This window comes from Thunnus maccoyii, chromosome 12, assembly GCF_910596095.1.
Source record: "Thunnus maccoyii chromosome 12, fThuMac1.1, whole genome shotgun sequence".
NCBI lineage: Eukaryota > Metazoa > Chordata > Actinopteri > Scombriformes > Scombridae > Thunnus > Thunnus maccoyii.
In genome coordinates this window covers 8,988,199-9,015,276 of record NC_056544.1, presented here as the reverse complement: position 1 = coordinate 9,015,276, position 27,078 = coordinate 8,988,199, and the positions used below count along the sequence as shown (strand labels likewise).

The 27,078-nt window shown below is 41.2% G+C and overlaps 1 protein-coding gene across 2 annotated transcripts; it reads left to right on the top strand.

Moving 5' to 3' along the window:
* Window positions 1-4,873: 4,873 nt before the first annotated feature.
* Window positions 4,874-26,259, top strand: dnm3b (dynamin 3b). Of its 2 annotated transcripts, XM_042428211.1 has the most exons (21): window positions 4,874-5,162; window positions 5,650-6,003; window positions 8,114-8,187; window positions 8,360-8,509; window positions 9,636-9,839; window positions 11,409-11,507; window positions 11,680-11,840; window positions 12,229-12,371; window positions 12,547-12,682; window positions 13,146-13,213; window positions 13,982-14,120; window positions 14,320-14,406; window positions 14,884-14,954; window positions 15,141-15,195; window positions 16,852-16,965; window positions 20,742-20,851; window positions 21,850-21,964; window positions 22,279-22,443; window positions 22,629-22,861; window positions 23,017-23,190; window positions 24,577-26,259. In XM_042428211.1, exons 2-21 carry the CDS (start codon window positions 5,843-5,845, stop codon window positions 24,617-24,619), a joined length of 2,502 nt encoding a protein of 833 aa, XP_042284145.1. In that variant the 5' UTR covers window positions 4,874-5,162; window positions 5,650-5,842; the 3' UTR covers window positions 24,620-26,259. The 2 variants fall into 2 exon arrangements, with proteins under 2 accessions (XP_042284145.1, XP_042284146.1); XM_042428212.1 differs by lacking the exons at window positions 20,742-20,851; window positions 21,850-21,964; window positions 22,279-22,443; ... (1 more) ...; window positions 23,017-23,190; window positions 24,577-26,259 and adding an exon at window positions 15,628-15,695 and having other exon boundaries at window positions 16,852-16,958.
* The last annotated feature ends 819 nt before the right edge of the window (window positions 26,260-27,078 follow it).

The following is a 27,078-nucleotide window of genomic DNA, read 5'->3' as shown; positions in this document are numbered from 1 at the left end:
TCCTCAGAGGAAGTGATGTTGTGCTTAAAGGTCTGAAATGGTATCATTATTTCTTTAAAGTCAAGATGAAATGAAAAAAATCCTCTGTCCCCGGTCATAGTGTGCACCTATTTAACAATATATGCCGAAAAAAAAAAAAAAAAAGTCAGTTTCTTTGTATTCTTATATCAAAACCCAATCATGTTTTCTTTCTGTAAATCAAAATATGATGTGTGCTTACAGAGGCTTGAACCAACCAATTTCAACAAATAATATCATGACATCCACCCATCAATCAATCTTCAACTTCTAGCGGCACAGAGCTAAGATTCATTATGACATGCCCACTTTTCAATGTTCAAATCAAATTCCTCCCAACATTATGTTTATTCTGTTTCACTCGGAAATACATCATGATACGGAAGCTAGATACTCTCAAAATGCTGTTTCATCTGAACTTTAAAAGATAGGTTCACAATTTCACAACAGTTAGTTTAGCTTAGCATAAAGACTAGAAGCAGGGGGAAACAGCTAGCTTGGTCAAAGGTAATAAATTCTATCTCCCAGCACATGTAAAGCAAACTATTGAACGCATTATACCTCATTTCTTTAATCAGTACAAAAATCGAGGTGTAAGAACAACAATATGTGGTTTTACAGTAATGTGCTGGACTATTTTTGGCCGAGGGCAGTGACTTTTAGAACTAACTCGTTAGTGAGCTTTAAACGTTCAGGTGGGACAGAGCTGGGCTAGCTGTTTCCCCCTAGCTTTATGCTGAGCTAAGCTAATGTCTGTAGCTTCATATTTAATGACAAAGTAACATAGATCTCATTTCCCACAAATGTCAAACTATTCCTTCAAAAGGCTTTTTTAAATTATTTTATTGGTGAAACCTTTAGTTTCCTACTTATGTAGCATGAGATCACCATTGAATATCTACCATTTTCCAGGAATTTCAACTAAATTGTCCATTACTGATGTTTCGTGCCTCTGTTTGTTGTAACATTATGTCATCTAAATACATGGTGTAAATATAATTGAATTCCTGCTCATTGTAATTCCAGTAATATCTCCTCTTTCCTCACAGAGCATCACCTTTCAGGCATGTAGCTTTTTTTTTATATAAGTATGGGTTTACAGGATTCCACTGGCTCTAAACTGTACTTCAACAGTTTCAGTAAATTCCTCTTTTTCTACCATAAACTGTCATTCCGTCAGTGTGTGAGTGTGTGTGTGTGTGTGTTGTGCAGTTTGTGACTGGGCTGTTTGAAGCTGTGTGTTATGTAATGGGGCCACTGTTTTCCCCCCATTGATGACAGTTTAACAACAGGGCCCTTCGATTGTGGTGCAAGTCAGGCAATGATTTAGAAACTAAGTCACCTAACTAGCTCAAAAGCGGAAAATGGAGAAAATGTCTATTCATTACAATTGTTTCCACAAACATTGGAGCCTAGTGCAGTTTGCAACCTTGCACAACTCAAACACTGATCGGTTTTCGTCTTAAAATGGCAGGAGCTCATATTTTTCTCCTTAGCTCATCTCAGTGGCCTTATAATCTCATTTGAGAAAGGAAGAAAGTGCAAGGTCAACTGAGTTCCTTCCTCGACACAGATTTAAATCTGAGGCTGTATCAAATTCAACAGCTGCGTGTGCAGTACAGTCTGTGACTTCTTGTTGGGCTATGCAGAGAAGAAAACAGTGACCCTGCTTGAAACAACAGCACATGTTCTGGTAGCGCTTGAACAGGGCACAGTGAGGTCATTTTGTGGGCTCTGACATGGTAAGCAGGCAACACCATCCTGTCCAAACACAGTGCTGAAATGAAGCATGGGTAATGGATGATTCAGGGCAATGATGGAGTGGCACATGGGGACCAACATGTTGATAACTACTCTCCCTGGCCTTTTTCTGACCCAAAGCCAATAATCTGTTCTCCATCAGCACTCCGCCATCTGTCTTTTCTTCAAAATACACATACAATGACAAACAAATACACACAAATGAACACACACAAACACAAAGTCCCATATTTCATTTCAACAGGTCTTGCATGCTTCTCCTGAATTCCTGTTTTAAACCTTCATCATTTGTCCCATGATGAAATATACAGTATACTGTACATCTTGAAAACTCTACAAGGCCAAGGTGGAAAAAATAATGAATACACCTTATGGTTCTTTGTCTTGGAAGTAATTTAATCACAGTTACAATCTCTGCTACATTTGGATTGAATACAAACCAGCTGATTTGTCAGTTACAGTGGTAGAAGAAGTACACAGATTTATTGTGTACAAATACTCTGAACAAGTCCTACATTCAAAATTTGACTTAAGTTAAAGTACATAAGTACTTAAAGTATCTTGCATTGTGCTTGTAATGCACAATGCATCCTTTTCAGAGATTTATATTAATATACACTATTTATTATTGTGATCAATGCATTAAGATTTTTAATTACTTTATACTATATGCTGCTGAGTAGTTTACAACTGTGTGTCATATTCTGCTTGTACAAAAGATGTATTTAATGTAAAATGTGAATCTGCAAAGTAACTAGAAACAAGAACAAGTGCTTCAAATTTTGTGTAAAAGTACAGTACTTGAGTGAATTTTGGGCTTGGAGCTACTTTCCATCTCTGGTTAAAAAGTCTAAAATTTGTGTCCACAAAAATGATTTAGTATATCAATGGAAACAGTTTCGAAAATCATAACAATTCAAACAGGCAAAATAGTATCAACTAAGATGAGAAATGGTCACAGTTTGAAATGATCCAATAGGGATATGACAGAGACATGCAGTATTGCTATACTGTGCCATTCTGTATATAGCATCTGTGTTACTATGTTACATAGTTGTACATATGTACATTAGACATAATATAGTATTTACTACACAAAACAATACAGTACTACACAATATAATATAATAATAATACCTTTTGTTTATACAGCACTTTTCAAGATACTCAAAGACGGTTAACACATAGATATAACACAGGACAGTGCAATGCTATACTAAACAACTGTGTTGGTTTATACTATACTGTATAGTACTGTGTTATAAAATACAGTACAATGCAATGATATACTACTATGCAATACTATACTATATGAAGAGTATTGTCCTCTACAATAATATAAAAAGTAATATAGCATAGAATGCCATTCTACATTCATTCATCCTGGTGTATGTTCAATTATCTGTACTTCTGTTAGCTACCAAAATATTCTGCTACAAGGGTACTTCACTGACAACAACATTAAGTGTATAGATCCTGTCTTCTTTACCAAATGTAACAGGCTGCTTGTAACTCAGTTACTTCCAGTCAGATGTCCAGGTGGCACCACTAGAAATGTTACACCCTCTGAAAACAGCTCCTAACTGCTCTGACATGATAAACAAGTATAATTCCTGGAATGACCCTGCCCAGCTCTGTGGTCCCTGACTCATTCAGGGCCTCGTTTTAATGGTGCCCCTGCTAGGTGAACAGATCGGTGTTGAAGCGACTGCCTGTCCCTCATCTAAAAACAGGTCCACCTTTATTTTTAAGCCTCAAATACCGACCTGGAGACCAACTCTCCTGTCGCCCCAGATACCTCAGGAAACAGGATCTTTGGCAGGAGATGAAAGGAGAGACAGCGAGGTGTTGGATTGATGTTGATGTTACTGGATACCTCTGCTCAGACTGGGACATCCTTTCTCTGTCAGGTAAGGTCAGAGGGGTTGAGGCTGAGATGAACTGCAGCAATCCAGCCAGTTAGATTTTATGTCCGTGTAACTCTTCATAATATCCTAACAACAGATTGGGTTATTTCCCCACTTTTTCAGAAAATACATAACACTCCAAGTAGTTTTTTCTCCCATTACAGTTACTTCACTGAACTTAAAAGTATTTCCCCCTCTCTGACATTATTTTCCTATAACTAATATTTTCATAAGGACTTATGGTTCTGTTGTGAGATCCATGTTATTTCTTTCAACTGATAACCAATAAATGATAAATATCAACTGGGTCCAAACGCAGGGCCTCAGTGGTTAGATCTCCACTGCCACCTAGTGTTACTCCAACTAACTACAACATGATGTGTCGATTAGACACAGTTTTAAAGGCCTGGCCATAATGAAAAGGGCAAATACCGACAAAATCGATAACATTTTATTGTCATAAACAAATGGATGAGGCGCACAGAGCTTTGCCTGTTATGCTGTCGATGCATATCAGATCTCCTTACAGCCTCTCACCAATATGCGTTCAATAGCAAATCACATCTCTCCTCACAGATCATCTCATGAATAGCGACGTTAACAGTGGAGGAGAAACACTTGTCTTTATCTGGCACAGATGTTGGCTGGAGAGAGGTTAAGACGGAATGGCAGCGTCCTTTCCGCTTGACAGCATCCACCAGCCCCGGCCTGCAGTGACAATCTGGAGCCAAGCATCACACTCCCCCCCCTGCACCCCCCTCAGTTAACGGAGACCCTTCTAGGCTTCATATAACCAAGCAAGGGCCTATAATGTCAAACTCAATCAGGATGCAGCTTTCTGTATCACAGCATTTTTAATATACACCAATCGAGGCGACATAAAATGACTGCCACGGCCTGTATGTAATGGTAGTGTATGAAATTTACGACAGCTGGTTTCTGCTCCTACTGCGGGGATCTGAGGGAGCGCGTCCACCTCTACTGTTGCAGCGATGCGCAGCCGTGCCGCATGACTCACGACGGCAGAAATGGCACGGATGTAAACAGGGGGCGGGTTCAGGTAGGCCTAACCTGTACCTGCTCAGCCAATCAGACGCCGCGTTTCTCTGCCTCGGCTCCAATTCCGCGGCTTTCATTGGTCCACCGCCGCGTCGATATGGTGCAGAAGCGAGGCGCAGCTTCGCAATTACACCGCGGACAGGAGAGAGGGGGGAAAAATGATTAATCTGTCAACGAATTTGTGTTCGGGATGAGTCCGCTCTGACATTCAGCCGACCGTAACGAAGCCTACAGGCGAACACAATTAATGCACAGGAATTTGGGATCAAGCCGATGCACCGTCATAGCAGGTGGTGCTTGTATAATCGTCCAGGGTCTTGTTACTTGTCTTTGCTGCCTGATCTGCGCGTCGTTTCAGCACTGGACAGCGACCGGGACCATCGGACACTGAAAACAACGAGGGATTCCTGAGGCGGGGTAGGCTGACAAGAACACAGCACTACAACCAGTGATTATGACTGTAATATATCTACAATATACACAGTCTATATGGTATATAAACGTTTATCTGCATGCAGCGAATGATGCTTTGTTTATGCGTTTATTAAGCGTTGTTCATGTTTGACTTGCGGGAGCCTAGAGCGCACGGATTTGTTCAGTGTGACTATATAATGGAGCCTATGGAGCTCCACTCATCAAATGCCCTTGAAACTATAGGCTTCGTGCGGCTCGCTTTGTATGTGTGTGTTTTTGTGTGTGCGTGTGTGTGTGTGTGTATGCGTGAGAAGGAAGGAACGAGAGAGGGGGAGAGAAAGAGAGAGAGGTTATGGTGGTGGTTGTGGTGGTGGTAAGCAACTGCGCAATTGTCTGTCCCTGTCTGTTCATATCTCTATTTTCTGCACCCCTCTCTCTCTCTCTCTATCTGTCTGTCTTTCTCTCTCCTTCTCTCTCTCTGCTTCCACAGTCGGTCCGACCCTTGCTTGGCTTGGGGCAATGCGCGGCTAGATGACTTCACTACATCAACAAGCACCGCGGTATCCTGGACTAATATAGCAGCGCCACATCCCCCCCTCCTCTCTCTCTCTCTCCCTCTCTCTCTCTCTCTCTTTCTCTCTCTCTCCATTCGCTGATCCCGAGTCCTTCCGTCTAAAGGCACCATGGGAAACCGTGGCATGGAGGACCTGATCCCGCTGGTCAACAAGCTGCAGGATGCCTTCAGCTCCATCGGCCAGGCCTGCAACCTGGACCTACCGCAGATCGCAGTGGTCGGCGGCCAGAGCGCAGGAAAAAGCTCCGTGCTGGAGAACTTTGTAGGCAGGTAAAATTGACCACCAGAAATAGGATAATCCCTTCTCCCGTTAACCTTGAGGATGACATAAGAGGCCTATGCGGGGCCAATCTCTGAGTGCAGAGTTCAAACCATCTCTCCTCAGCTTTAAGTCACCACTGTAGCACCGTCTGATGAGCAGAGACCTTCTTCTGCATGGCATTATCTGAAACACACAACACTGTCTCCTGGCCTCTAAGTGGTATTTGGGTTACAGCAACACCTTGGGGATCTCAGCCCAACCAGCACAGACTGCAATCACGTGGTCCTAGAAATATCCATCGCTTTACAGTTTCCAAGCATCCTTTTAAATTCATTGTGTGCCGCTGACCCTCTGAATGTGATGCTGTGAAGTCCAGTGTTGTATATAATGCACATTGCAGTGACACATGGCTTCATGTAACCATTTTTAAAGTGAATCATCCTACTGTTCATGCAGCAGTGTCAGCTCCCACTCCTCAAAACACACATGAATATTCATCAGATCGCTCTGGATTATGGTCACTTAAAACAAATATATTATTAGCAGCTGCATTTAAACTGACATTTTTATTCGAGATAAGGATCAGGCCATTTTCGAACCAGGAATGTGATTCTACAAAACAAGAAACAAACGTGCATCCAGGTTCCATAACTGTACCAAGAGCAACTGCATGATGTGCTTTTGTCTGCTGCAAGAACCTTTGTGCAATGGTTTCTTTATTCTGTTTTACAGCTCTGCATTTCAATGAGACTGAGGACCTTTTAAATGAGGTCAAATTTTAGTGCCCTTACATTTCCTAGTGCTAATCACTTAATATCATGATTTGCAGAAAAAATTAACTCCCCAAATTGATGCGTAGCATTTCTTTTGTTGCATTGTGTCTGTGCCAGTTCATACAATATATGACATTCCACTGATTTTACACATGAATGTCAGTTTACTTGTCATTGAGAGTGCTCAAGCTGTTAAAACAGCCTGATATCATCATCTGTTGCTCTTGAGGAGCTTTCTAATGTATGAGAAAATGGCCTTGATGATGTCATCAGGGTTATTTTGAGTGAGGCTCAAGACTTCAGGTATGTAGCAGAAAACCTCAATAGCCCATTATGAATGGGCTATTAAATTGAAAGGTGGGGGCATTTAACATGTAGCGAAGGTCTTATGAAAGATGCTTTTGAGTTGAATTATGGGAAGTGTAGGATCCATTGCTTTTAGAGCTTGACTCAAAGTAGGACCTATAAGTCAGGATATTTCAGATTCTACTGATTTTGACCATTCTTTTTTTAAATTCATCTCTCGCAAATCCCCTCATTGCCATGGAAATGCAATACTAAATTGTCTCTTTTACACCCATTTACCAAAACATACACTCACATATCATTAGCTAGTTTCCCTGTAGTGTGACCAAATGGTGCGTCTTGTGCAGATTTGACATACATGTGTACAGTCCCAGATGGATGCATTGATTTTGTCCTGTTCTCATTGAGAGTCGTGATGCTGAGTAATGGTCCATCTGTCCAGACATGGCCCTACAAGGCGCTGAATGGACAAGAAGTGGGCTTCTTCATCTGTTTTTTTTTTAAAAACTCATCCCACTTGAGGCAGTTCCGAGGGTCGATATGTGCTAATAAGGTTTCTTGGAACAGACGTTCAGCATCAGAGGTAGTAGTGATGGCTGTCAGGTGTGTGGAATAATCAGACGTACACAGGCAGTGGACACACACTCAGTAGGTGTGGAAGCCCCCGGGAAATGATGAAGTCATCGTTTTTTAAATGAGAGAGCTCCCTGTCAGTGATGCAGTTCTTCATTTTGACCTATAGTTTATCCGGTCAGATTGTCCTGTTTGTTGCAGAAGCAGCTGAAAACGACAGGAGTTGCTGTGTTTTAAAATGGCCACTGTCAGACTGATATAGGCTTAAAAGATGAATGGCATTGAATGTTCTAGAGTAGCTTGCTTGCTATTATATGGGTGTAATTACAAGCAAATTGCCTTCCAAGAATTAAAAAACCCCTTAAGATATCATTATGCTACCTATAGCCATGCCTACGCTCTTTGATAAGTATTTACGTTGTCTGTGGTTTGATATAATGAGTTTTGATTGGCTGTTTTTCCTCAGGGACTTTCTGCCCCGTGGATCTGGAATTGTCACCCGCAGGCCCCTGGTTCTGCAGCTTATCAGCGCCTCTGCAGGTGGGCGCCTACACATTCACACACCCACACATGCTAGCATGCACACAAATGTTCCTTCTTTTTTAAACGGTGCTGTTTTTTTTCTCTCATACTGGCATTATTTTCCTGTCAGTCACATGAAGCACAGCTACCACTAATCTCTGTGATGTATTCTTTATTTTCATCTTCTCAGAATGGGCTGAATTCCTCCACTGCAAAGGAAAGAAGTTCACAGACTTTGATGAGGTTCGCCAGGAGATCGAGGCGGAGACAGACCGTGTCACGGGGGCCAACAAAGGCATATCTCCCGTTCCCATCAACCTGCGTGTTTACTCCCCTAACGGTACAAGACCATAACTCAGCTTCCTTCCTCTCACTGTCAAGTAACTGCACCTAGTAACACTTATGAATCAAAGTAGACTGTGACAAGATGTGAGTCATCATACTTTTGCTCTTTGTATGAATAGCTGGCAGAAAAAGGTTTAAAAAACAGCTCATGAGAAACAAAGAGTATGGTTTTTCTATGAAAAGATGATATATGCATTAGTTACTTGTTGACAACTAAACAGATACTTAAAAAGCTTTTTGTGAATATGGTTGAATTTTAGCTTTCAGATATGCTATATATGCTTTATGCGATATGCTATATACTGATGTTCTTAGACTGTTTGAATGATAACAGTGAATGCTGTCCTCTGTTGTGAGAACTTGAAACATGGACTAATTAGCTCAGCTGTCAACCATCTGTGATCCTCTGCCACTTACAGAGCTTCATTCAGAATGAATATGATAATGTGGATTGTTTGGAATCATTATATATATATATATATATATATATATATATATATATATATATACGCTGTATATATATTATGCAGTATTACTCTTGGAGTCGGTTGCACCAGTGGTTCATAAGTTCAAACTTGGCCTAGTTAGACGTAAGTGTTTCTAATTGGAGATTTTCACATCATTACATTAAAGAATGTTTTTGCACCACACAAACTAGTTTCCCTGTAGGTTATTAGTTACATAGTTACATCCTGAAACAGTTTTTACTCGTTAAGACATTCATTACATTTTAATAGTGCAACCCAATTTAGTAAAGTTTGAAAGTAGCTAGTTCTTATGAAGAACTGAAGAAGGATTTTACAAACAAACTAAGTAATGGATTTCCAGATAGTTGGTGCAACCCAACCCAAGTTTAGCTCTCATTTGGGTATCTATATTATGATATGTGGGCTTCTTTTTCCTCTAACTACATTTCAAATTGTTGTTGGACTGGTCTAGAAATATGGCCCAACATGTCTATTTTCTCCAGCTGTAGGGGGGGACTGTTAAAGCAACAGGTTGCTAACCTAGATAAATACATATAAAAGAAATTATGGAGATTCCCCTCTGACTAAAAATAGGTCACAGAAATGCCACACAGGTATGGCGAGTTCTTATATTGCATTCTTCTGACTGTGCAGTGCTGAACCTGACTCTCATCGACCTGCCGGGGATCACTAAGGTGCCGGTCGGAGACCAGCCGGTGGACATCGAGCAGCAGATCAGGGACATGATCATGCAGTTCATCGCCAGAGAGAGCTGCTTGATCCTAGCTGTCACTCCGGCCAACACTGACCTGGCCAACTCTGATGCCCTGAAACTGGCGAAGGATGTTGATCCCCAGGGTAAGGCAAGGGTGAATATTGGGACTGGTGTAGAAAGAGGGATGGAAGGAAATGAAGTAGAGAAAAAGTGGCCTTGTGGTTAGTGGGGCCATCCTCAACAAGACACTGAATCTGTATCAGCTCCAGGCGTGGTGCTACATGTCTGACCTTGTGCTTTGACCTCCCTGAATGTGGAAACAGAATTTCCCTACAGGGATCGATCAAGTGTCACATTATTATTAGCATTGTGGGGCTGAGAGAAGGGGAAAATAGAGGCCAAAGAAGGCGGAGGACGTGTAGCAAAGGAAAAGGACCAGAAAGGGTTAGGAAGGAGAAAATAATAAACTTAATATAATTCCCAGAAAGTCTGACCTTCAGACAGAAAGGGGGACACGTGAGGAGAAGACAATGAATAAGCTTGGTAGAAGAGGAGGGCTTGGACGAAACAACCTTGAGGGAGGGATGAATTATAACAGAGAAGGAATTAAGGTGGAGGAATAGGGAATAGGGAGAGAAAAGATGCTAACAGCCAAAGATGCTTGGAAAGGAAGAAGTGGCAGAAGGAGAATTAAATAGGTGTAAAATAAAATTAAAGAACTAGGGGAGGAGGAAAGGAAGAGCTGGATGCAAAACTAGATTAGGAACTGGAAGAAGTGGGCAACTGCTCAGAGGTCCCAGACCCAGTTTCACTGTGCTGTTAATTTGATTAATTGCAATTTTCTAAATACATTTGTGTTTAATTGAGTTTCGACTAACAAGTTGACTCCATCTTAGGAATATGATGATGTTGCTGTGTGCCTGTAGTTTATGGGTATTTAAAGGCAGAAGAATAGGGGGGTTAAAGGATAAAGCTGGCGATTTTCTTTTCTTATTGTCAACAAATCTCATGTACTGAGCCAAACCAACAATGAACTCATCCTGCTTCCAAGTATTGTGTGTGTATCCAAAACCTGATATATCTTATTCCTGCATAGATCATTGTTGCCCAAAAACTATTAAAAACATGTCGTTGAGGCACACCGCTGCACTGGGTGACATGTTCTTTTTCCCTGAAGGCAATGCTTACTGTAGTTTGTTTAGAAATGGCCCCAAAGACTAATAACAGTGATAACATTTTCAGTCTCAGGAGAGAGGTTCCTTGTACAGCAGACACCACTGTGCGTGCGTGGGATGCGGTTCCATTTACAGAGCTTCACTAGCTTGTTGTGCTACGTAATGCAACCTCCTGACTTTGTGCTACGTTATAAATTTGTCAAAGAGCTTCAACACTTGAGTGCCCCTGGCCCCATAGCAGGTTAATCTGGCTGGATGAACAGGAGAGCAAAGAAGTAAAAAGAGGATGGTGGAAAAAAAAGATGGATCAGAGGATGGACAGAGAAGGAAATTGGATGAGGAAGTTAAGTACAGAATATTTAGTAGATGATGATATGGAGCTACATGCAAAGACAGCATTATGTAAAGATAGTAGTATGATTTTGTTCTATATTGTTTCTTGTGTTCAAACAAACAGTAACCTCTAACTTCCAAGAAGCATTTCTAAATTTACATTACTTCCTTCCTCACTCATTGACCTTTTGACCCTTTTTCTAGGTCTGAGGACTATTGGAGTGATCACCAAACTGGATTTGATGGACGAGGGCACAGATGCCCGAGACGTACTGGAGAACAAGCTGCTGCCACTGCGAAGAGGTGTGTTTGTCCTATAGTGAGCTGCCAGCCAGATTCACTTTGGCTCTTGTAGCTTCTCTCTGTCCTTCTTACTATCAAACTCTCTCCCTGCTTTCTGTTGATCTTGCTTGTGCTATTGTGTAACTATTCATTACTTCTCTCAATTTTTGTGTCCTATGTTATTCATTCCCAGGTTATATTGGAGTGGTGAATCGCAGTCAGAAGGACATTGATGGGAGGAAAGATATCAGGGCAGCTTTGGAAGCGGAGAGAAAGTTCTTCTTCTCCCACCCTTCGTACAGGCACATGGCTGATAGAATGGGCACCCCACGCCTGCAGAAAGTGCTCAACGAGGTGATCATAGATTTACTCCCAGTGCTCTCCCATAGTGCACTTTACATAATTAATAAGAAGGTGGCCTATTTTTTTTCGCTTCCATTGTCAGTCACGTCAATGTGGGTGATTCAAGACTGTCAGTAGGTGGAAAATGCACTCGCCTTTCTAGTTCAACTTGTAATAATTTATAATTTCACTCATGCAGACATTCCACAGTTTTCTCAGCATTTGTATTGTATGAATGTAGCTTTACTTATTGTACTGAAACATTCTGTACTTACAATCCTGATTGCAAAATGACTCTTTACACTTAAATTGCCAATGACATAATCTACTTATTGATGGCTCGCTATGTGGTTGTAATTTGTGCAATTTTGGTTTGCTGGTTTGCTTTGTGTCTCCATAGCAACTGACCAACCACATCCGGGACACCCTGCCAGCGTTCCGCAGCAAGCTGCAGTCCCAGCTGTTGGCTCTGGACAAAGAAGCCGAGGAATACCGGGGATACCGACCTGATGACCCATCCCGCAAAACCAAGCAGCTGTTGCAGTCAGTAGCCCATTTCTTTGCCAGCAAAAGTTCATAGTAAATGTGTTTAGTGCAGGATTCCTTAACTCTGAAGAAACAATGACTTCATTCCTTGACACCACTTCTTTGTCACCTTGTATTCAAGATATCAGAAGTCATTACTGGTCTCATTTATTACATCATTGTTTTGTTTCAGGATGGTGCAGCAGTTCTCTGTGGATTTTGAGAAGAGGATCGAGGGTTCAGGAGACCAGGTGGACACAGTGGAGCTGTCTGGTGGAGCAAAAATCAACCGCATCTTCCATGAGCGTTTCCCCTTTGAACTGGTCAAGGTGAATAAGATCCCCAATAACAATCCATGTTAACAAGACACTGTGATTTTTAATGTATCAGTAAACTCTTATTTTATTTGAATCAGTCAAAAAATATCAGCTAATGAGGTGCAATTATTTGCATAGAGAACAACTGGAATAATGACACCCCCACTGGAAGATTTTGTGTTTGTTTTGAGAAAGAAAAAGTCTTGAGGGCTGAATATACGACTAAATGAGTTTTGCAGCCTTCCTCCTTTGTCTTCTTTGTTCTTTGTCCTGTTTCCTCCCAACTGGCTTCTTATGTTCTCTCTATTGTGATTTTCTTTTGAATACTCCCTAAATCGCTCACTCAACTCTCAGTGCAAACACAGCTTTTTGTACATTTTTTCCCTCTCTTTTTCATGCTGTCTCTCATCTTTAATATTTTACAACTCCATTCTCTGTATCCACCATTTAAACTCCTTCTGTCTGCTCCCATCAGATGGAGTGTGATGAGAAAGAGATGCGTCGCGAGATCAGTTATGCCATCAAGAACATCCACGGTATCAGGTAGGAATTTGTCAACCGAACTAAAATATGTGGTTGCCTAAATTTTTCTTTGCCTACTCCCCCTTCTGTACTCCTACAAGGGCCTTTTTCATCAGTTTTCTCCCAACATACGCACAATTCCTCAAAATATTTGAGATATACTAACTTATCAGTGATGAAATAACTCTCTACTTTCAGTTTGCTAGTATCATAAAGATATAAAAACATTAATTTACAGCCAAAAGCCAGAAGAGACAGTCAAATAAGTTAACTTTGATATGGCAGACATCATGACAGATTGAAAAAAGAAACAGATGTTTGAATTTGGTTTGCCAACAGCTTAAAATACATGGCTCGGGTGGGAATCTATGAACAAGGGAGGAGCATGTCATGTTTCTTTCTTTCTTTTTTTATTTTCACTCCAGCTTTCCTCTGTGTTTCTATATTGATTCAGCAGCGGTTAGCCACTGCAACCAAAAAGATTGCCACCCAAGCGAGAGAGAATGTGTCATTTAAAGAAACATCATATTTTAGCCTGAATTCCTTCCAAAAACAATAGCAGGGCTGATATCTACAATGGCCGGTTTTATCACATCAACAAAATGTTTTTGTAATGACCCCTTTATTACTAACCTCAGACTGCAGGAAGTAAAACATAGATAAAAGCAGGGATATACTGTATGTGGAACCAAAACCAATATCACCAAGTCATCTAATTATACTGTATATTTGAGAAAACACTTCTCATCACCATTGTACCTTTTTTCTCCTCCTCTTGGTGGGCCTCAGGACTGGGCTTTTCACTCCAGACATGGCATTTGAAGCCATTGTAAAGAAGCAGGTTATAAAGCTAAAAGAGCCCTGCATCAAGTGTGTGGACATGGTCATCCAGGAACTGATTAACACAGTGCGCCAGTGCTCCAACAAGGTAACTCATGTGGTTTCTTGCACTTTATATATATTATAGTTATAGGAGTTTTAAAGCTTGATAAGAAGCAGGAAGGGAAGGAAGGAAGGTTGGATGAATAGATGGAGATGGAAAGATGAGCTCTCTGTTTTTGATTCTGAATTTGGTTCTTATTATTCATTATGTGGAAGGAGTGATAAGCTGTGTGGTGTGTTTCCAGCTGGAATGCTTCCCCAGGCTGCGAGAGGAAACTGAGAGAATTGTGACTTCTCATATTCGAGACAGAGAGAGTCGGGCCAAGGACCAGGTAACACTCATTAGCTTGTAGTTGTGGACATACACACATTTGTTTGTAAGGGAAGGTCTGAGATATGTATACTCACATTTACATGCAAGGCTAACCTCAGTAGCCAGTTTTTCTCCACATGAGACATGTATATTCACATCTGTCATTGTGATGTTATGTAATTACAAAAGAGGTACCAATTATCCAAGTACTATCATACTGTATAAAATGTCATACATTTAAAGGAATAGTAATTTCCCTCGTCAACACGTTATATCTCATTTGTTTAATCCATACAAGAACTGTAGAAAAGAACAGTAAAAATGTTGTGGTAGCTGTTCCCCCTCCTTCAAGTCTCTAAGCTGCCGACTCAAGCTACATATTTGAGAGTGGTATTGATATTCTCATCTAGAAAGCGAATAATCCCAAAATATCAAACTATTCCTTAAAGAATGAGTTATACTTGCTTCATGTTAAATGTTTTATGTATTGTTACAGGTTCTGCTGTTAATTGATGTTCAGCTGTCTTACATCAACACTAACCACGAGGACTTCATTGGCTTTGCTAAGTAAAGACTCCCATCTATTAGCTTGGCGTCACCAAAATAATTTATATATTATTGAACACATCAGTCTAGTTTAGAAGATGTCCTTTAACCCCTGTCATGCTTTTTCTCCTCCTCTTTTCCTCTATGTTCACCTCCCCCCCCATCATCCCTGTCTTTCCTGCCATCTCTTTTGTGTTGTTTCCACAGTGCACAGCAGAGGAGCAGTCAGACTAATAAGAGCCAGAGTTCAGCAGGAAATCAGGTGAGCATTTGTCACATCTTGCGTGTGTCGTACGCAAACATCTCGAGCACAAGGTCAAGGGAGTAGAGCACACCCACATAGTGGCAGGATGGCTACTGCAGAGAAAATACAAAGAGAGAGATGCTGAAATGAAAGAGACATGATCCAAGATACTCTTCCATTTGACTTAATCTTTTGCATTGCATAAAATATATGTTTTATGCATTTTAGTCTTATGATTTTTATATTTTATTACTTTCTATTTTAGTCATGCATGCTGTATTATGTTTTAATTGGGCACCAGTTGTGTACAGTGGTTTATTTGCTCCTTTGGTTTTATGATTTTATCTCAGTAAAAGAATCACACTGGGTTCTATTACTTTATGCCACCATCATCACTGGTGTTGTTGTTGAGACATTTCCCTTTGTTTGAACCCCTCCTGTGTCATCAAGGTGCCACTTTGCATTTCATCCCCATCCCTTAGTGAGAATCTCAGCTGCCCTCTTATGGGTGTCTGTTGGTGAGTATCGCTCATTGTGGGTTATGGTTTGCAATGTCATTTGTGCCTGCAGTAATACTTCTGCCCATTGTGTGGTGCTCTGCAGCACCGCAGCCTTCCTAGGAACCTGTCACTTCTGTTTTTTTTTCTCCTCTTCTTGTCACTTCACGCAGAGTGGAGCGAGAAGCAAAAACTCGTTCTCCACTCTGACAGGTCAGATTGGCTGTGTAGGCTACTGTTGGGCAGAGAGATTTTGGCACTTTAGAAGATGTCTTACATTTTTTTAGTGCCACATGGTGTCTAAATGCCCCACCTTCCTTCCTGTTGCAGGCCTCCTCTCCTCCCGCATCAGGCCTGATTGTAAGAGTTTATTCTCTAACCATTTACTCTCTAACACCCCCTCCACCCACAAAGGCCCGCAGACTACAAGGGGTTTCCAACCAGACAAAGAGAAATAAACAATTTTCCATGGTTTGGCATTTAAAATATTATATCCAAGACTCAGAGGTTCAGAAATATAATTTCTTTCAGAACCCTGTCATGGATCCACCCACAAAACAGCTCTCTCATGTGTGCCTATGACAGAAAGGCTTTGTAATGATTTGGGTAACCTCCTTAGTGAGTCTTAGGCGGTGCAAGACTGACAGTAATCTAACCTAATAATCACTTGGCACTATGCCCACAAGCTTGTCTATGTAGGGCTCATAAGGTTAATACACCTAACACAGAGCACACACCCATGCTATATTGTGTGCTTGAAGAACTTAACACAATGGTCACTTATAACAAGCTAACATAGGCCTTTGCGTGTGGCATTGTGAACACAGTTCCTTGAATGACACTTCACTGACACACGGGTCACATGCTAGGCTCTGAGTGAGTCACAAAAAGACACAATGACACAACCTAACCTGACCTCCACACTCATTGCAATTCATGCATTGATGATTTGCACAGATTAACTGTATTTGGGCTAGTTTTAGCCACAATGTGTTGTACTGATTTGTTGTTTTAGAGGCAAGTGAGTTTTTTTTTTTTTTTTAATGAAAGCCATTACGGATGAAGAGCTCCTGTCATCCTCTTATTTTCTTGTTTTTCATGCATAATTTTTATTTTATTTTGTTTTTTTGTTTTTTTTTACAGTCTATATATTTCTGACATTGATCCTTTCCCTCAGGTCATCCGCAAAGGCTGGCTGACCATCAACAACATCAGCATCATGAAGGGAGGAGCCAAGGAGTACTGGTTTGTGCTGACTGCTGAGAGCCTCTCCTGGTTCAAGGATGATGAGGTGAGTTTAACCTAAAGAAAATACAGATAAAGCTGATAGATGACAGCCTGCCATTATGCGTTAGGAACCAGCAACTTAATTGATACCAATGCTACACAAATGACTTTAACTCTCGGATTTTTTAAACAAAGCAGAATTTTATTCATTTTTATCAACATTCATTCATCATTAGAAAGAACAACAACGGCATATTGGCTTCCCAGGAAAGCAGACCGATCCACTCTACATATGCACCCACAACCCAGCATCAACAGGATGCAGGGTTTGGTCCATCCTGCTGGCTTATTTGTCGGGCTGATGTCTATCTGCCTGTCTGTGCCTGCTGTACAGGTTGGAGGATATTCTGCACAGCAAGTGTAGATAGGCGGACACACTGCAACTCCTTTAGCCAGTTGGTGTTGTTGCTGCTTTGCTGGGTTTTTTTTTTAGTCTTTTGTCTGTTCCAAGAGATACATAACATAGTAGATTTTCACAGAGCAACAGATTCACAGAGACATTATTGTACTCTCGGATCTTGATAATAAATTTAATTTTTATGCGGCATCTGTGATTGATTCCACGTTAACGTACTGTAGGGAACTGAATTGCAGCTGGTTAACTTTACTTGGGGCATGCAGTATGTGAGATTTGTGAGCATACTCTTTGTTGAAGTGTGGATCATCATCATCATGATGCAGCATTTTACTGGACGAATTATGCATGTGAAGAGTTTAGACATATTTCTGTCATTCACTCGTTGTTTCCATTCATCTCTCCCTTTGTCTTGAAGTTCCCCTCTTTTCTCTCTTTCTTCTCTCCCCACCTCTTTCCACTGGGAGTTTAGGCATTCGCCTCTTCTTTGCAAATTTGGAAACCATCCCAATCCCAACCAAATGTTCACTCACAGACACCCAAAATATATGAAAGCGCACAGCCTCAGACAGCGCATGGGTTGCACAGCATTGGGTGTACAGATTGTTATTTGATCCGTTTGTGCGGTAATGTAGGAAATTATAGACTCGACTGGCTTTGCCTTGTATATTTCTGTTTTACACTCCGTGAACTTTCTATAGTCACATACGCATGCATGTGCACACACACATTTGCACACCCTCCTCCCTCTCTTGGTGTGGTTGGCAGTTACTTTGGAACTGCTCGCATTCTTGGCAGGAAAATCACAAGTTTTTAATCCAAACATCAGCCTCCAATGTTGAAGCAGAGAGAAACCCCTCTATTAAATATCAATACCCCCCCCTCTTTCTGTTTCTGACCTTCAACTTCATAACCAGCTACCACTTCATGACCAGATCAATTACATCGCGTCACTGTTTTAAACCTATAAAATGTGCAGTACTCCACAATCCACTCTGAGACTTTTTATACTTAAATCACAAACCAACAACACAAAAGCTTAACTAAATGAACTAGTAATTTAACTGAGTAGTCAAATGTAAAACCTCATATGTCTACATATATTCTTTGTACACTTGGCTGATGCATTTATTGCACAATCTGCAGAACACTTTTGCTATGCGCTTTTTGCAGTTATTTGACACCACAGCAATCTAGTATAAATCAGCTTCCTTTGCATTAAGTCTTCCAAGTCCATTTTGGCCACCCACTGAAATAACTTCACTGGAGGTGTCTGACTGTATTTTCAAACTCCACTTGATTGATTGGCCCTCGTTCCTTCGGCCTGTGTTTGATGCTTTGCAGCCACATTCGCTCCTCCCCCTCCAGTGGACCACATCTTCATCAGAGCACTATAGGCTAGCAGCCTGCACACTTACTCATTCAGCTCTTATGCTATAAATTATGTGAGTTTGCTACTTTGTGAGTTTTGACTTTAAATCCTTTATCACTCTGGCTCGAGATTTAGATTTTTACATCTTGGTTTTCACAACAATTTTGTTAAATCTGCAGTTAGTGTTGGAAAAATATGTGATAAACGTTTATTCCAAAAAAAAAAAAAAAAAAAAGAAGATATGAAAAGGAAGTAGTGAGTGTTAGAATGCACTCAGGACAAATTACAGATGGATTCAGAATAAATACAGATTATAAATAGATTAAAGATAGTAGAGGTTGAAGATGAAGGAACAGATGCACAAAAACACACAACTTGGGAGACCTTGGAGACAGAAAGAGAGACACACAGAAAGACAGACTGACAGAAGAAGTTCCATGCCCAGTCTAACCAATGTGCAGACTACTGTACACCAGTATGACAATGAACAGGTAGTCTGAACACTGGGTGGACGGAGCCGGAGTTAAGAGCCAGGCCTTGTGCTGTTTTCTGCCATTCCAGATGCTTGCGGCTCTGTCGTCTGTGCCCTCCCTTTCGCCCCTCTCCATTTTTGGCACCAAGGATCCCGTCTATCGAAAGCCCTCAAAACTGTGATTCGCCCCATCCATGTTGTCGCTCTCCCAGCCTTTTTGGTGCACGTCTCTTGGCGTGTTTATTTGTTTTGGTAGACGAGTGGAGCTCTGGGTCCCCTCGCGGTCCGTTTTGGTCACGCCGGCCATGAAGAGTATCCAGCCTTGACGTGGCATATTCGCTCAGACGACTGGGACAGACTGGCTGCACGTTCAGGGAGGGGATATTACAAAAAAGAGGGAAAGAGAGAGACGAGGGGGGGGGGGAGTGAGTGAGTGAGAAAGGGAGAGGAAGAGAGAGGAAGAGGGAGGGGACCCGTGTGACCATATATGGGCTGTAGTGACCCCTTGGGGAATACAACACAGAAGGGTCTGCAGAGTTTTCTCGTCCTCACTGCTTCTTCTCCGCTCCTCATCCCCTTTTAATTCTTACCTGTGACCATCTACCACCACTTCCCGGAGACCATCAGACCAGATGTGGGCTTTCTTCTGCAAATCTTTTGCAAATCCACTTTTGTGTTTCTTCTTCTTGGTCTCTCCTCCTTCGCCCGCCGTCTCTTTAACTTCTCCACTCTCCCTCCTTCCCTGGTTCTCTGTGTGCTGCTAAGCACTACCAGATGTTGAGTTTTAACGCCAGGCTGTCATTTAATCTCTCTCTCCCTCGCTCTCTCTCCCTCCTTCTTCAAAAAAAAAAAAAAAAAAAAAAATCAGGCAGGAAGTGGGCCCCTCTGGAATGGAAAGAAAAAATATTGAAAAAATATAGAGGGGGAGGGATAAAAGAAAAAAGACACTGAGAGTTAAGAAAGATGGAGGCTAGGATGGAGTGTAAAATGAAGAGCAGGGTTTCTTGAAGCTAAGCATCTGTCACAAGCCCTCTTTGAATCTGTCACAGCCGTGCTTGAGCCTGTACCTCAAAAGATCAACATTGTGTTTGAGCAGAGCATTATGGACCTCCAGTGCTTTTATATATCTGCATTTCCCCCCCGTCTTTACTACAAGCCGGAGAGTTTCCTCAGCCTTTAGCTACCAGCTCTCCGCGGCAAAACTCACCGTGAAGAACGACTGTGTCTTGACCCACACTGTAATGACTTCCACATGTGCTCTCCTTCTCTCTCTTTTTCTTTCTCTGTTCTTCCCTCTGCTCCCCCCCCTCTCTTCTCCACCCACTCCCCCCCCCCTTACCTCCCACTCTCATTTCTCCCCCATTCCTCCTCCCTCCTGTCACCCCCTCTCTCTCTTTTCTGCTCACCCCCTCTCTCCCTCTTTAAAAACCCAACTTCACCTTTCTCTTACCGACATCATCTCGTGCAAATTGTTTGCGCCAACATCATTGCGCAACGTTTCAAACAATAACAAACAGAGCACAAATCGTATTAGTCATAAAAGTGCTCACAATCCCTACCTTCTGTTTTTCTCATTCACAGGAGAAGGAGAAAAAGTACATGCTCCCCCTGGACAACCTGAAGGTCCGCGATGTCGAGAAGAGTTTCATGTCCAGCAAGCACATATTCTGCATTTTCAATACAGAGTCGAGGTCAGCTGCAAGATCTTCATATTTTCATTTCTACTTTTCATTAAACTGCATACTATAACAGTTAATTTTACAGCTCATGAGACTCTTGATAGCTATCACATAACGTAGACAGAGTTAGAGAGTTCAAGGCCTGCGTGCTGGTGCTGCAGTTGAAATATGTTTTGCATTATGTGTTATGTACAGTATGTATGCATGAATGCAGGCCGGAACAAACTGGATGTATTTCGAATACACATGTCTACAATTCAGCTTGTGAAGCTGTCATTTATAGTTTGTGTTAAAAAAAAAAAATCATACTGCCATTTATCACAAAATACATCTCATAAGTGCAAAATACCATTTTAAAATACCAGACATTTTACTGTGAGAGGGGAAAAAAGCCCAAAAAAACCAGAGTTATTCTAAGTTCCTGATGTTATGATAGTAGGTTGATGTTAATAATATACCTAAGCTATGCATAAACACTGTGAATCTGTGTAAAATGTTTAATGTCAGGCCTGAACTTACAATAATTGCTGCAGTATGTCCTCTAAAAGCTTTTTTATGGTAATTCAGTTTCTCCATCCAGTTAAAAACTTCTTGGCTCAAAACCTGAAAAGGGGTTAAACAACAAAATATCCCACATGGAAGGAGGCAAATAACCTAAATTGACTGTCAATACTTCCAGATGTAAGAATTTGTCTCTGTTGTTGAACACTTTTTTGAACAATGAGAAGTATTGTCTGGATTTTGTTATATCATTGATCTCTGATAGAGCAACTTGAATAGTTTGAATGTTTATTTAATTACACATGCCTCCCCTGTTTAGCATTTACTTTCGAATAAGACACACTTTCTAACTTTCTAATAAGACATACTTTTAAAGTGTTTATAAGCTGTAACCAAGGGTTTTATTAAAGCTTTTACTAATATGGATTTTGACACATGGTTGAATAAGAGCTCTTATACCTCTTCAGTGATTTTCATCCATACATTCCCTCGTGTGTTGTTGTGTCTAGGAATGTGTACAAGGACAATCGCACCCTGGAGTTGGCCTGCGACTCTCAGGATGATGTGGACAGCTGGAAGTCTTCTCTCCTACGTGCTGGGGTCTATCCTGAGAAGACCGCTACGGTTAGCACATTCGTTCATTATTCAAACACTTGGTCTTTTAGTGCTTGGATGATTTTTTTTTAGCTTTGGTTTCTGTGTTCTGTCTGATCCTAAAGTGTCCTTACAGTATTAACCTGTGCCCTGTCACATGTTATGTAATTTCTCCCTTCCTATATTGCTTTGAAACTGTTTATACATTTATACTAGAAGACTGCACAGAAAAAAACTAAAGCATCCATTATTAAGCTGTTAGTTCCATACAATGCACACAATATTTTTGCACAGGTAAACACCTCTTTCTTAAAAAAAAGTATTTCTCCTTTCTCCCACTTTAGGTTGAGAGTGAGACCACCACCACCACAGATAACTTCTCCATGGATCCTCAGCTGGAGCGTAAAGTGGAAACCATCCGTAACCTGGTGGACTCCTACATGGCTATTGTCAACAAGTGCATCCGAGACCTCATGCCCAAGACCATCATGCATCTCATGATCAACAATGTAAGCAAAGAGTACATCAGTTGTCGCTCACTCTGCCCTTGATACTCCTGCTACTACAAATTATGATAAAAACAAATCTGACTCCAGTGAAAAAACACACTGCAGCTTTGATCAGAAGGATTGTCTCTCTCCTTCAATTTATTCCATTATAACGCTCACTCTGTCCTCTATCTCTACGCCACTAGGTGAAGGACTTCATCAATGCAGAGCTGTTGGCCCAGCTGTACTCTGCAGGTGACCAGAACGCCCTGATGGACGAGTCCCAGGAGCAGGCCCAGAGGAGGGATGAGGTGCTAAGGACCCACCAGTCCCTGAAGGAGGCCCTGGCCATCATCGGGGATATCTCCACCTCCACTATCACCGTCCCCATGCCTCCGCCTGTTGACAACTCCTGGGTGGGAGGATCCGGTGGTCGCAGGTAAACTGATCATACATATGCAAACTCACCATTTTAAATAAAAACTAAATGTTGGGGCATATTTTTATTTCAAAATGCCTTTAATTCAATTCATTATTAACTGTGTTCTTTTCTTTCCTAAACATTATTCAATATTATGTCATCTCTTCTGCCAGGTCTCCACCACCCAGCCCCACGGCTCCCAGGAGGATGTCTTCGGGCCAGCGCCCAGCTCCCCGAGGGGCCCCACCACCACCAAACCGCCCAGGACCCCTGGGGCCTTTCAATAACAGTGCTGACAGCCCCCAGGCTCCCAGTCGCCCGAACAGGGCCCCTCCTAGCATCCCCAGGTGAGTGCAACCTTCTCACATGTTACCCACTGGGAAGATACAAAACATCCTCTTCTGATGTTTTTTATGAGAGTACAGTACTTTATTAATCCACTTGGATTAGTAAAGTCCTGTATCTGTCTATCTAGCCGATTGAAAACTTGAAAACTTTAAACATTGTATCTTCTGATGCACAAACAATGACAAAACCTCCCTCTATACATTTTGTGTTTTGCATGTTTATCAGCAATAAATGAGTGAACTGAAAAATTAAACAACAGAGATCACTCTGCTCTGACTTTAAACATACATCAACCAGCTTTTCTGCTCAGAATCTTATCTGCTCTTAACAACTGCTCCACATCTTCTACTAGATCAAGAGTAAATGCTTACAGCCTTCAAATGTATTTCACTTTTCTGTAACATGCTGGCTGACAGCAGTTGAGCAGACTTTGAGCTTGAGTTGAGCTTGTAGTATTTTAACAATATGGTAAATATTGGGCTATGGAAACAAATTGTTTGGAGGATGAGACTGTTTGCTCATGAGGAGGCAGAATTGCCTTTTGCAGTGGCAAATGTCAGTGTTTTACACTGCTTCCTATATTTGCTCACATTTTTGTCTTTAAAGGAATAGTTCTGTATTTTGGGAAATAAACCACTGTCGTGCCTGTACAGTAAATACAAAGTGACAGACGGCAGTTAGTGTAGCTTAGCATAAAGAATAGAAACAAGGGAAACAGCTAGCCTGACTCTGTCCATAAGCAACTTCACTTCCAATACTCACTAATTAACAAATTATATGTTGTTTGTTTAAGTGTAAAAGTGTGTAGAAGTGTAAAAACAACACATTATAATTTTACAGGTGGTTATGTGCTAGGCAATTTCTTTAACCATCTTTTGCCAGATGCAGTTACTTTTTAAAGTCAGTGACTGTTAGCTTTGGACAGAGTCAGGCTAGCTGTTTCCCCCAGTCAGTGCTAAACTAAGTTATCCAGCTACTGGCACTAGCTTCATATTTTGCATACAGACATAAAAGTGGTATAAATCTTCTCATCTAGCTCTCAGAAAGAAAGCAAATCTATGCCAAAATGTCATACTATTCCTTTAAACTGCTTCCTTAATCCACTCACATTTTTGCTTTTTAAATAATCTTTAATTTGATGCCAATTTTGACTGTGTGTGAGATATTAAATAAGTCTGACCATTTGCCCTTGAGGCAGATCTTCATTCAAGTGGAAAAGAAATCAGTTTTTCTCTCCCTGTATCTTATCTGTAGCCTAACTGCAGCATCTATTAAACTTATGTAAACACTGAGACTAATCTTCTCTCTTCTCTCTCTCTCTGTTTGTCATCTCTTATCTTCCCTATCCTGTGACACTTTTCCTTACGTCACATACATTATTCAAGTCGGCGGCCCCCGCCATCTCCTACAAGACAAGTCCCGCCATAATCATCTCAAGGGGTTGCTCATACCCTCCTCCTCCCTCCTTCATCCACTCCATTCCTCCTCTCTTAGCCATGACTCTGCTGTCCTGGTCTCTCCTTAGTGTAGACACTGAAGTCTTTACCCCTTGACCCTTCGATTTCCTGCCAGGTGACGATGTCCATATATCTATGTACAGTATGGTACTTGTCTTGTGGTGTATGTGTATGTGCGCTTGTTGCTCGCCTGTGGTCCAGGTTTGCTTAGCAGATCCACTACCCAGTATCAGTCCCTGGAACCTCTTTTCCCCCCAGAGCACCTCGCCAAGTCAGACACCACCCCCACTTGCTGCTTTACATGAAAATACGCTCAGCAGTCGTACTGCCCTATTCATTCCAAAATGCAGCATGGCACATAAGCTGCTTTTATTGCATGGGAGTGTGTGTGTGCGTGTGTTTTGTGTGTATGTATATGGGGGAGGGACTAATTTGCCTATATGTAGGCTGAGTTTGATTTAGTATTGTATTAATTTATTGTATAATGCCCCCCTAAGTGTTAATTATCAGCTTAATGTTCTCTTAGGAACACAAGTTGTATCTTAGTATGTGTGTGTATACGTGTGTTTGTGTGCGAGTAATACTGTGTATGTGCGTGTGCGTGTGTATGAGTGTGCGAGGACACGTGTGCATGTGCCGTCTGTCTGCACGTTTGTTGGCGTTTCAGTTGTATTTGTTTTCATGGTCAAAGCTGTTAATGATGAATCATAAAACCCTCGGGGGTCAATTTAATGTTGGACTTTTGTGAGTTGTTCCTGTGTTGTAGTAGCAGCCATACACACATAGCAAGGCTGAGGAGCACCTTCAGTATTCTCTATATGGAAACAGCCTCAATAATACATTTAACCTTGTCATAGGTGTCCACCTGTGCTGTATCAATGGTCAAGTTGTGACCCTTGCAGCCTTAAGCTCACATTCAGACCCTGACTGGCGGGATGGATGGGACCGGAACTTGCCACTTGAAAAAAAAAAAAAGTTGCTACTTGACATGGCAAAACACAAGTTCCTCCATGAATGAACAAAGATGATGCTTTTTTACATGTTTCCATTTAGCCTTTTTCTCAGGTTTGAAACATGCAACTTCATGCACATCACAAACTAGCACTCTTTCTCTTTTCTCAAGTCTCTCTTCTTTCCTCTACTTTCACAATCACGAAGCCAGCCAGTCAGTCAGTCAGTCAGTCAGTCACCGTCTGCGTCAGAGCTTAAGGTGGTATTGTCAATGTTCAAGTGCTTCTCTGTCAGTTTGTTATTGTGTATGTGGGCCTAAACTGTGTTCTGATGTATATAGGTAATGATAAAGAGATACTGTACCTGTGGACTATAAAGACCTCATCAAGGATCCTAGCGCTTTAATTGTTCTCTATGTCTCTATTCACTAAATGCTCTCTTCTCTCTAATTTAGACTGCCTTACCGGCATGAATTACAATTCTGTATTGCCAAAGCTAAATGTAGAAAGAGAATCGTAAAGTTTAAAAAAAAAAAAATCAGCTTAAGACCAACAACGAACAGGTTCCAGTTGTAGTGAGATGGCATTGTTTAGCAGAGGGCATAATGTTAAACTGGGGAATTGCATCAGTTGTTATTTTCTGTGTCTCTGTATTGCTCCTCAATAAACTTCTTCCTCATAATGTCTCACCTTGTTAACGGAGTCTTCATTGGGGTTTTGGAGACGGTAAATACATTTATGCAGACCTCTCACTGGAGTGCAGCAAAAATAATATGCTGCTCATAAAGAAGACCCGATGGCTTGCTTGCTTATTTATTTATTTGTACCGAACCTACTGTATTCTCAGTGGGCAAATTGTCCACCAGGCTCACATAATAAGAATTGTGATTTTACAGCAAATCCTGGGACGGCCTATTGTGCAAATATTGCAGCAAATCTTTAGAATATTATGTCGGTCTGAAAATACTTAAGTGCCCCTTTGTAGCAGCTACTATCTAGATAAATAAAACCTGCTACTGAATCCGGATACTAAGAAAAAGTGTTTATACATTCTTATTATGATATTTTTTACTCTGTGGGACATTCCTTTTCCACATGTATACAGATAAAGCACAACTGGTATCCCTTTTTTGGAAAAGACACTGTCACTGTCTTTTTACACATTCTCTATTAAAATCCAGAATATCTAAATATTTTAATGCTAAACTCTGAAACTCTGTTGTTTACAGAGACATTCCAAAATTCTCCATTTACCATCCTTTGTCTGAAACTAACACAATATTTGATATAATGAAGATTTAACCCTCAACTTATGGCACCAACAGATGTGTTACATACACAGTTCCATAGCTTTAATACAAATAAATATTCATTTTCTGCTAAACCACTGTAGACTTTGAAAGAAAATTAAATGCTTTCTTCAAGTTCTCCCCCAGACTTGTTTGCAACTGACATGTTTTTTTTTAAGCAGTAAAGTGGT

Excerpts from the sequence above, each read along its gene's own strand:
- dnm3b (XM_042428211.1), top strand. The coding sequence starts at position 5,843 with ATGGGAAACCGTGGCATGGAGGACCTGATCCCGCTGGTCAACAAGCTG. Across the intron at positions 6,004-8,113 it reads CTGGAGAACTTTGTAGGCAG|GGACTTTCTGCCCCGTGGAT; the intron begins GTAAAATTGACC and ends GTTTTTCCTCAG. Across the intron at positions 22,444-22,628 it reads TGCATCTCATGATCAACAAT|GTGAAGGACTTCATCAATGC; the intron begins GTAAGCAAAGAG and ends CTACGCCACTAG.